At 37.7% G+C, this 11,044-nt stretch overlaps 1 protein-coding gene across 1 annotated transcript; it reads left to right on the top strand.

Annotated features, from left to right (window-relative positions):
* The first annotated feature begins 20 nt into the window (after positions 1-20).
* Positions 21-5,825, top strand: LOC115546164 (zymogen granule membrane protein 16). The gene is made up of 6 exons (XM_030359858.1): positions 21-36; positions 4,170-4,222; positions 4,790-4,913; positions 5,145-5,244; positions 5,396-5,488; positions 5,591-5,825. Exons 2-6 carry the CDS (start codon positions 4,171-4,173, stop codon positions 5,732-5,734), a joined length of 513 nt encoding a protein of 170 aa, XP_030215718.1. The 5' UTR covers positions 21-36; position 4,170; the 3' UTR covers positions 5,735-5,825.
* Positions 5,826-11,044: the final 5,219 nt, after the last annotated feature.

The raw sequence follows: 11,044 nt of genomic DNA, 5'->3' as shown, positions 1-11,044 counted from the left end.
GAAAGCTTTGCGACATCTCACAGATCCCATCAACAGGTAGTGTTGTGATCTTTTAAAATGTGTAGTTGCATACTTTATTTTCCCTGATGTTGATACTAATTAAAACGCTTTAGTTTACCGACTCACTGTTCTTCATTCTAGGATGATCTCTATCCTTTTGTTCGCTGCGGCGTGGGTTGCCTGCCTGGCACAATGTAAGTTATAGATTCATCCGGCTGCCACAGAACACTTAACTAATATGTTTATCGGTTTTATGAAAGCTTTTCTGCTAGTCGATACTCGATGCTACTTAACTTTTAACTTTGATGGTGTTCCTTGAACCATTTGTTCATGGGTCAGGTTACATGAGTTCAAGGTGGAGGAACTGCAATTTTTATTTTTATTATTATTACTAGCCAGCATTCTGGTTCTGGAGTGGCTGAACTGGATAGGCTTCTTGCCAGGTGTGATAAGTCCAAGGGTCCGATACAAATATCAGATGGACGGCAATAATTTGTATTATATTGTCCATTTGGCTACACATTTACATGTCAGTGTAAGTCCTTATCTAATACATATTATATTGAAGCTATGCCTAATAAACTATGAATTGTTCCTCTCTCGTTATCTTCAGCCAATGAGTTCGCATCGTACTCTCCAGCCGTCGGATCAGGGCTTGGAACTCCCTTCTTGTCCTCAGGAGAGGGAATCATCACAGGCGTGAAAGTCTGGGAGGTCCCTAATAGCCACATTGCTGGGTAAGACGTACTGTACCTCACAGTCTGGCTGCATCAACAGGATTAGTTAGGATTAATATGATTTTTTTATAGTAATGACTCTGAATAATTATTGCTATTATTGTTTTACAATAATAAAGAGTCCTATAGTGTGTGATGGTGCGTTTGTGTGTGTGTGTGTGTGTGTGTGTGTGTGTGTGTGTGTGTGTGTGTGTGTGTGTGTGTGTGTGTGTGTGTGTGTGTGTGTGTGTTTCCGTTAATTAATGCACTTGTCTTATGCTGTTACACTCTTTGCACGATTTTCCCCTGTTTGCCTTCTAGCATCCAGTTGCGTCATGACAGCAACTGGGGCGTACTTCTTGGTCTCATCAGCACCAATGAACTAAGCATTGACCTATTTGAAGGAGAGACCATTACTCAGGTTAGACTGCGTCTAAAGTATGTTCTTGTCAATCAATGTCCTGGCAACCATTGGTACATTCAATGTACTTTGCAATACTGTTTTACCACTAAAACAATGAGATGGCTTTTGATGTGCGTGTGTTAATATTACAGGTGTCTGGTAAATTCAACCCAAAGGACCGGATTTGTCAGTTGATTTTTGAGACTAGCATGGGACGTGCTCTTATCGCAGGCCAGCCAATACAGGTTCTCTTTCATTTATTTATTTTCCTGTTCATTCTTATCTTTATCCTTTATTTTTATTTAGTTATTGATTTGTATGTTTTTCTCTGTTGTTGCAGGTATCCTTTAACTTTTACCCCCAGCAGATGGAGGAGGAGCTTCGGATGCTGAGTGGGACGTTTGATACCATTGGGATCACATCGCTGGGAGCCCATTGGGGGATAGTCACTCCCGGGGGCACAAACCAAACGTTTAAAACGAATACTACTGAACTACACGTTTAAAAGTACATTAGACTTTTGAGTTTGTATGATTTCCCAATTAGCAAAAGAGCATTATAAGCATATTCTGATTGTTGTTTCTGCAAAGTGATTGGAATGAACACATGAATGAGTTGTGAGGTGGATGTGGTTTGACCACTTTAATAACTTTGGCAGTAATGGTTAAGGCTGCATTTTTACTTTGCAAACCCAAACTTATCTGCAACTCATTTGATCCAACACTCGTCCTTTAATCACCTTTGCCTTCAATGGTCAATCCTTGTGGGTGAGATCTGCTTCTGCTCCAAAAAAAATGTGAACACAGCATTTATTAAAAAATGTCTTCACTACATTCACTCTTTTTTACATTTCGTAAAAAAATAAGCTTTTAATGAATTTTTTTTTTTTTTAAATGTGGTCCTTCCTTTGCAAAGCACTATGAAGTGCCTCATGTTTGATCTGCGGTTTATAATAAACTTGCCCTGCCTAACTGAACGATGTCTCTGCTCTCGATCTTTCATTCGGCTGATGAAAGATTGATTTTCAAATCAGATTTTGGTTTCTGCAAAGTGATTGCAATGAACACATGAAGGAGTTGTGAGGTGGATGTGGTTTGACCTTGGTTTGACCACTTCAGGCTGCATTTTATATTGCAAACTAAAACCTAACTACAACTTATTTGATCTATACACTAGTCTATTAATTACCTTTTCATTCAGGGGTCAATCCTGGATAGATGTGAGATCTGCATAGTTTAAAATATTTTAAACCCTTTAAAATTTCTAAGAAATTATATTTTAATGATTGTCCTTAAAATAATTTGTGCATATGAATTATATCTTTGCAAACACTATGAAGGGCCTCATGTTTGAATAGTGGTTTAATCATAAACATTGCCTTGCCTAACTAAAGGAGGACTCTGCTCTTGATGTTTCATTCCACTAATTCTCTACAAAAACAATTGTATAGACTAAACACATTCTACACATTTCAGTCATAATTAAATATCCAAATATCTCAGTGGTTTTTGCTGTCTTTGGTTTTGTGTTGTGTATGTCTCATGTTTTATTTCCTTTGACGTCATATTAAATGTCATGTGTAGATAATCATTAATATAAAAATTGGATCACAAGAAATGCAAGGACAAAATTTGTCACTTTGTCAACATAAATATATTATAAAATCATATATGATTTTCACATTTGTGGAATAAACTTCATGACAAATTATTATTTTATGATAATCTGCCATGAAAATTATAATAACATTTGAATAATCTTCATGGTCTATTGCTTTATTGCATCTGTATTTGAAGGAATTCATGCTGCGGAGAGAGAGTTGTCAATAAAACGATTTGAAAGTGCGGATAGAGTTGCCAAAATGACAACAACAACCATGTCCAAGCAATAAAGTTGGGTAATAATAATAATAATAATAAAGTAGGCTACAATAAACAATAAAACACATTGCTTAATTTTCTTATAGTTTAGAAGCCCAAGATAGTTTCAGTGATATAGTGATATATATTTAATAATTGACCGAGGTGCGAAGTCTGATGTAGTCTCAGGGGATTGACCTCCATTGTAAAATCTTTAAAGTTTTTAAGTAGAATATTTTCAAAAGTATAAAACATTTTAATAAGAAAATTAATAGCGATCAATTCCAAGGTAACATACCCGTTTAAAGTGGAATAGTGTCTCTAGGTTAAACATTGTGGAATAAATTAGGTCCCAAAGTTTGTAGAGAAATGGTTACCACTTTGTTCCACAGGACCCGTTGGTGTCAACAAACAAGGAATTTAAAATGCCCATAAAATGTTTTAATTTCATTAAAATGCACATCACAGCAATGTGCCGAGTGTAATGTTACATTTCTCATCACTTCCTTACGAACTTCAACTGTGAACTTCAAACTGAGCAGTGACCTTTCTTCATGAAACGTAAACTCATATAACAGAGGCATCGTCGCAGCAGACCCTGGCTCTTCTTGTTCGAGTAAAATAAGAGGATTATAATAATAAGAAGTTGAGCTTGGAACAGTTCTTGCCGATAAATATGACGTTGAGTGATAAACTCACATGATTGCGTATAGGCTCAGTTCCATCATTGACATCATCCATAGTTAACTTCCAAAGGAAAGTGTGTAACATTGCAGTCTATAGTTATAGGCACTTGTCATTGGCAGACAGTTACTACATCCATGGTCCTTCGAATTCTTACATTTATTTCCTGGTTTACTTTTGTTGTTCCCGTTGAACAATCTCAAACATTTTCGAAGTGGAAAAAATGCTTATGCTTTTGCCTAAGCATTTTTCATTTGTGCTTCATTTATGAATGCTGATAAGATAACAATGGTTGTAAAATAAGCTAGCTATTTAAGTTCCCCCAACAGGTGAGGCAATAACCCAAAAGCTTTGAAACATCACACAGATCCCATCAACAGGTATGGCTGTGATCTTCAACATGTATGGTTGTGATCTTTAAAAATGTCTAGTTGCATACTTTATTTGCCTCGTTGTTGATACTAATGAGGAAGTTTTAGTTTAACAGCTCACTGTTCTTCAATCTAGGATGCTCTCTATCCTTTTGTTCGCTGCGGCGTGGGTTGCCTGCCTGGCACAATGTAAGTTATGGATCCATCCTGCTGTTACAGAACACTTGACTAATATGTTTATCGGTTCTGTGAAAGCTTCTCTGCTAGTCGGTACTCATTGCTACTTAACTTTTAACTGATGATCTTCCTTTAGCCATTTGTTCATGGGTCAGGTTCAAGAAGTTGAAGTTGAAGTGCAATTATTATTATTTCATATTTTATTTTTATATATATTATTATTACTAACCCTGTCAAGGAACACTTTGCTCATATATGTATCTACTACTGTGTGAAGGCCATGACGGTTTTGAAAGCTTTGTCTTTGGGCTGGCTATTAGCCAGCATCCTGGTCAAGACCTGGATAGGCTCCTGCCATGTATCATAAGTCAAAGGGTCCGATACTCAGATACAAATTCCAGATGGAAGGCAATTCTTTTTATCGTTTTATTATAGTTGTTGTTTTTTATTCCGTTTGGTTACACTGTTTCTTTAAAATTACAATTACGTTTTCATGTCAGTGTCAGTCCTCATATCATATGTATTATGCTGAAGCTATGCCGACTAAGCTATTGATTGTTCCTCTCTCTTTATCTTCAGCCAATGAGTTCTCCTCGTACTCTTCGGCCATCGGATTAGGGGCTGGAACTCCCTTCTCTGCCAAAGGAGAAGGAAGTATCACAGGCGTGAAAGTCTGGGAGCACCCTAATAGTCACATAACTGGGTAAGAGATACTGTACCTCTGTCAGTGGCTACATCAACACTAGCTTACCACAGAGAGGAGCTTGTCTGGCAAAATGGAGGCATGTCAGTTTGATCCTCTGCTGAGCTCCTCCTTCTCAAAAAAGTATACTCTATGCTAGAGCAAGACTGATTACTCCTTACCTTTCCCGTGTTATGAAGTTGTTCTATGCTGTGACACTTTTTACACGGTTCTCCCATGTTTTATTTCTAGTATCCAGTTGCGTCATGGCGCCAACTGGGGCAGTGTTCTTGGTATTGTCACCACCAGTGAACTGAGCATGGAGCTATTTGAAGGAGAGGCCATTGTTCAGGTTAAAATGTGTCTATGCTATGTTCTGTTCAATCAATGTCCTGGCAACCATTGCTACATTTCTCATAGAGGCCTCACCACTGTACTTTGCACTACTGTTTTACTACTATAACAATGAGATGGCTTTTGATGTTTGTGTGTTAATATTACAGGTGTCTGGAAAATTCAACCCCGTGGACTACATCTATCAGTTAACTTTCAGGACCAACAGAGGGCGTTCTCTCATCGCAGGCCAGCCATTCCAGGTTCTCTTTCCTTTATTTATTTCTCTGTTCATTCTTATCTTTTTTGCATTGACTTATCAATATTTAATTTATGTCTGAATCATTTTTTTTCTGTTTTTGCAGGTGTCCTTTAACTTTTACCCCAAGTTTGCTAGGGCGGAGCTCCGGATGTTGAGTGGGCGGTCCAACGACAAAGGGATCACATCCCTTGGAGCCCATTGGGGGATAGTCAATCCACAGGGCAACACAGGGGCAGACCAACCATGAAATGAATTGAACTACACGTTTAAAAGTAGATTCAACTTTTGAGTTTCTATGATATCCTACTTATCAATAAAGCATGATAAGCATGTTCCGATTTTTGTCTCTGTGGAGTGATTGGAATGAACACAGGGATGAGTTGTGAGTTGGGAATGGTATGAACACTTGACGAATGTTAACTAACTGCTACTTATTTTATCTATGCACTAGTATCTAAATTAAACTCAAGGCGTATTGAAGTTAAAGTAAGCCTATCTCGATTATTTGATTTGTAAAAAAGGTGTTACGTGGTCCAAAGTGACGCCTCCAATTGAAATCCATCCCTCTGCAAATTGTACCATTTCCTTCATTTCATCCCGCCAATTCTCTACAAAAACAATTGTATCAACTATACATATTCCACACATGGAGCTATCTGTGCCACACGTTCATGGGGCCAATTCAAGTCATATTTAAATATCCTCATAAGCTTTAGATCTTAAAACTACTCAGCGGTATTTGATGGCTATGGTTTTGTGATGTGTTTGTCGCATGTTTTGTTTTTCTTTGACCTCATATTCTATGTCATGTGTGGACAATCAATTAAGTAATAATTGGATCCCAAAGGAACGTAAAGCTTAGAAGACTAAATGTTTAATCTATATACTTTTGAAACTGTGTTTTCAAAAGTAAAATTATATATATTTTTGACAACTCTCTCCGCAGCATGAAATCCTTCAAATACAGGTAGCCTACAAAAAAGCAGTAGACCATGAAGATTATTACAATTTTATTAAAATCTTCATGGCAGATTATCATAAAATAATCATTTGTCGTGAAGATTATTATTAAACTAGGCCTATATATAAAAACCACATATGATTTTGTAATAAAATATATTGACAAATGGCTTTAAAGCCTTGCATTATTTGTGGTCCCGTTATTATTTTATTGATTTTCCACACATTTAATATGAGGTAAAACAAAGCAAAACACGAGACACACACAGTTTGGCCACAGAGGGTTTTCATTTGGAGGCGTACAATATGTTGTGGGAGGAATGTTGTGGCAGTCCTTAAGATTTATTGAAGACTAACTTTAATAGGCCTTACAATTTAGAGACTAGTCGTATTGATAAAAAAGTAGTTGTTAGGATTTAACTTGCAATATAAGAATGACGCCTAAACCCTTACTACCACCATTAGTGAGGTGGTCTAAACTTTCCCATCTCACAACTCATCCCTGATTTCCTTCCAATCACTCCACATAAACAAAGATCTGATTATGATTATTGTGCTCTAATTTTAAAGGAAATCATAGAAACACCAAAGTGAGATCCGATTTTTATGGTTGATAAGTGGTCACTCCATGGTGTGCGTCCTGCATTGGGTCCTCCATATAGACCCTCCCCCAAGCGGCTCCCAGGGATGTGATCCCAGCGCCATTGAACCGCCCACTCAATCAGAAGCTCCGCCTCCGCATGCTTGGGGTAAAAGTAAAAGGACTTCTGCAAAAACAGAGAAAAATAAAATAAAATAGGAAGCAATTCGGACATGATAACTCATTGTAAAAATAAATGTATATAAGAATGAACAGGGGGGAAAAAAAAATGAAAGAGAACCTGAACTGGCTGGCCTGCGATGAAAACACATCCTTTGTTGGTCACAAAAATCAACTGGTAGATGTAGTGTTATGGGTTGTATTTTTCAGACAACTTTAATATTAACACACACTAATCATAATTCCATCAAATCATTATTATGGAAATAAAACAGTAGTGCAAAGTACAGTGATAAGGCCTATATGAGAATTGTTCCAATGGTTGCCAGGACATTTATTGACAAGACCATATGATGGACGCACTTTAACCTGAATAATGGCCTCTCCTTCAATTTGGTCCAATCTCTGATGCTCACTGGTGCGGCCGCGACCGAGAACATGGGCCCACCTATAGTGCCATGCTGCAACTGGATACTAGAAAAAGATAACATGGGAAAACCGTGTAACAGCACAGCACAAGTGCATTAATTAACGCACGAACGCACGCACGCACGCACGCACGCACGCACGCACGCACGCACGCACGCACGCACGCACGCACACACACACACACACACACACACACACACACACACACACACACACAAACAGACACATAAAAACACACTATAGGAATATTTAATGATAGCCGTCATAATAATAACAATAATGATTTATAGTCAAAATTATAAAGATCATATTAAATAGGAGAGGGGGTTTCCTGAAATGTTGTTATTCATAAATATGACACAAACTCACAGCATGGCAGAGGTTAAGGAGTAACAGTCTTGATCAAGTCTAGAGTATCATTTCTTGACCAGGAGGAGCAGAGGATCAAACTGACATGCCTCCATTTTGCCCGACAAGCTGCTCTCTGTGGTCATCTAGCGTAGATGTAGTCAGACTGAGAGGTACAGTAAGTCTTACCCAGTAATGTAATTACCAGGGTGCTCCCAGACTTTTACGCCTGTGATGCTTCCTTCTCCTGAGGTCACGAAGGGAGTTCCTCCACCTGATCCAAGTTCTGGAGAGTAGGAGTAGTACTCATTGGCTGAAGATAAAGAGAGAGGAACAAATATAGCTTAGCATAGCTTCAGTACAGTATAAGGCTTTACACTGACATGTAAATGTAATTGTAGATTCAAAGAAACTGTTCAGCCAAACGGGAATTAACAAACAACTAATTGAACAATACAAAACATGGAATTTGTATCTGGGAATCGGACCAACTGACTTATGACGCATGGCAAGAAGCCAATCCAGTCTAGCCACTCATAGGTGTGGACCAGAATGCTGGCAAATAGCCAACACCAAGACAAAGATCCGATATGGCCATCACACAGTGAAGTAGGAGAGTGTATATGTATATCAGCAAAGTGTTCTGTAACATAGTTATTAATAACAATAAAATAATAATAATTGCAGTTCCTACACCTTGAACTTCTGGAACCTGACCCATAATTCAATAGTAATTCTATTAATAGTATTAAACTATTAATAGTTTAATAGTAATTAAACCCTATCGAATAATAATTCGATAGTGTTTAATTGTGGTCGATAGTGTTTAAATGTGGTCGATAGGGTTTAAATGTGGTCGATAGGGTTTACATGTTTAAATGTGGTCGATAGTGTTTATATATGGTCGATAGGGTTTACATGTGGTCGATAGGGTTTAAATGTGGTCCATAGTGTTTAAATGTGGTCCATAGTGTTTAAATGTGGGCGATAGTGTTTAAATGTGGTCGATAGGGTTTACGTGTGGTCCATAGTGTTTAAATGTGGGTGATAGTGTTTAAATGTGGGCGATAGTGTTTACATGTGGTTGATAGGGTTTACATGCGGTCCATAGTGTTTAAATGTGGTCGATAGTGTTTACATGTGGTAGATATTGTTTAAATGTTATCGATAGTGTTAAATGTTCCTTTCCCTCACTCTCCACCTCATCCCTAACTCTCCACCTCAAGCTGGTGTGTAGTGAGCGTTCTGGCACCGATTGGCTGCCGTGCATCACCCAAGTGGGTGCTACATATTGGTGGTGGTTAGTGAGGTCCCCCCTTCACTTTAGGCGTCTTTGAGTGTTATTAATTATTATTATTCTTCATGTTTAACCTCTGCTTTCCTTTTATTCCTAGTCTGTTTTACATAGTTTTGAATGATGACTATATGCTCTGTAAGGTGACCTTGGGTGTCTTGAAAGGCGCCTCTAAATTAAATGTATTATTATTATTATTATTATAAACAAATGGCTAATGGAAGATTACCGGACTAATCAGTCAAAGTTAAATCATCACTTATCACTTACATTTTGCCAAGCCGCAAAATGTAAAAAAAATTTGCCAAGCCGCAGCGAACAACAGGATAGTGAGCATCCTAGATTGAAGAACAGTGAGCTGTTCTTCAATCTAGTAAACTAAACATTCTCTTTAGTATCAACATCAGGGCAAATAAAGTATGCCCTGTATGCAACAACACATTTTAAAAGATCACAAGAATACCTGTTGAAGATCACAGACATACTTGTGAGCTACTTCGAAGCCTTTGGTCAATGCCTAAGAATAATAGCTTATATCCATTATCATTCTTTAAATGACTGGCTAGCAAACAAAAGCACCAGATTTTCTTTCACTTTCAATTTGAATAAACTTAAAGCACAAAAATAGCATTATGCTTCTCAAACACCACCTCCCCCCTCGCCCAGAGTGGGGCTGGGTGGTGTTTGTGGCCATCCTACACTACAGGGGTTCCCAAACTTTATCACCCCGGGACCCAGATTAATAAAAAAACATCATAAATGACCATAACATCTACATTTATGAGCTACTGATAAAGAACTCAACAAAACAGGAATTTAAAATGCATATGAAACGTTTGTATTTCATTAAAATGTAAATCCCAGCAAAGTGCAGAGTGCAATGTTGCGTTTCTCACAACTTGATTTCGAACTTGCACTATGAACTTGAAAGCTGAGCAGTACGCAGTACACTCTCTAGGTCCGCTGGAGTGGGGAGTGCGGTCAAGTACATTAAGTACATAGAACATAAACAAAATTCCACCAAATATCACTATTCTAATAACATTAAGAGCTAGAGATAACATTTTATACAACACTTAAATTATGAATTCAAATGTTTTCAATAAATGAAACATTGAGATTTATTTAACATAGTTAGTTATTATTAAAGTAACAGTGAGCTGTTAATCTAAAACCTTTTGTGGACATCGTCTACTGCGGCCCACGCATCATTTAGGGTCATTGACCTCTTTATATTGGGTCGTCCACCAATTAGCTAAGTATATGAATAATGATTCTCTATGGATTAATTTTCCTTATTAAATTAGAAGAGTGTTCTTTTTTTGCTACACTGTCTTTTCAGCTCAGATGCTGTGCAGCTCCTAAACTCAGAATTCTGAGTTTAAAATCAGAATTCTGACATGAATCTCAGAAGTCTTTGAATAAAGTCAGAATTCTAACATCTAAGTCAGAATTCTGAGATTAAAGTCAGAATTATGGGTAGGCTACCTGTAACGAACCAAAGACTATGAAAATCACTTTAATCTAATTCTGAGATTAAAGTCACAATTCTGACTTCAATCTCAGAGTTCTGACTTTAAACTCAGAACTCCAAATAAATACACACACATGGCTCTTATCCTCTTTCTCATAAGCTGTGATTGAGATGCAGGAAAATTTAAAACACAGCCACAGCAGGTTTTGCTGCATTCCATTCCATTTCCAGGACTGATGTCGGGTCATACCTTGTGGGCGGGCATTTGGGTGAAACCAGTGGTGTAGTCTAT

Source organism: Gadus morhua, chromosome 6, assembly GCF_902167405.1.
Source record: "Gadus morhua chromosome 6, gadMor3.0, whole genome shotgun sequence".
Lineage (NCBI taxonomy): Eukaryota > Metazoa > Chordata > Actinopteri > Gadiformes > Gadidae > Gadus > Gadus morhua.
The sequence above is the reverse complement of the archived record's forward strand: the minus strand, read 5'-3'. Positions and strand labels throughout refer to the sequence as shown.

Bases quoted from the DNA above. Each gene is read 5' to 3' on its own strand.
- LOC115546164 (XM_030359858.1), top strand. From the start codon at position 4,171: ATGCTCTCTATCCTTTTGTTCGCTGCGGCGTGGGTTGCCTGCCTGGCA. The intron at 4,223-4,789 runs GTAAGTTATGGA...CTTTATCTTCAG, and splicing joins GGTTGCCTGCCTGGCACAAT to CCAATGAGTTCTCCTCGTAC. The intron at 5,245-5,395 runs GTTAAAATGTGT...TTAATATTACAG, and splicing joins AAGGAGAGGCCATTGTTCAG to GTGTCTGGAAAATTCAACCC.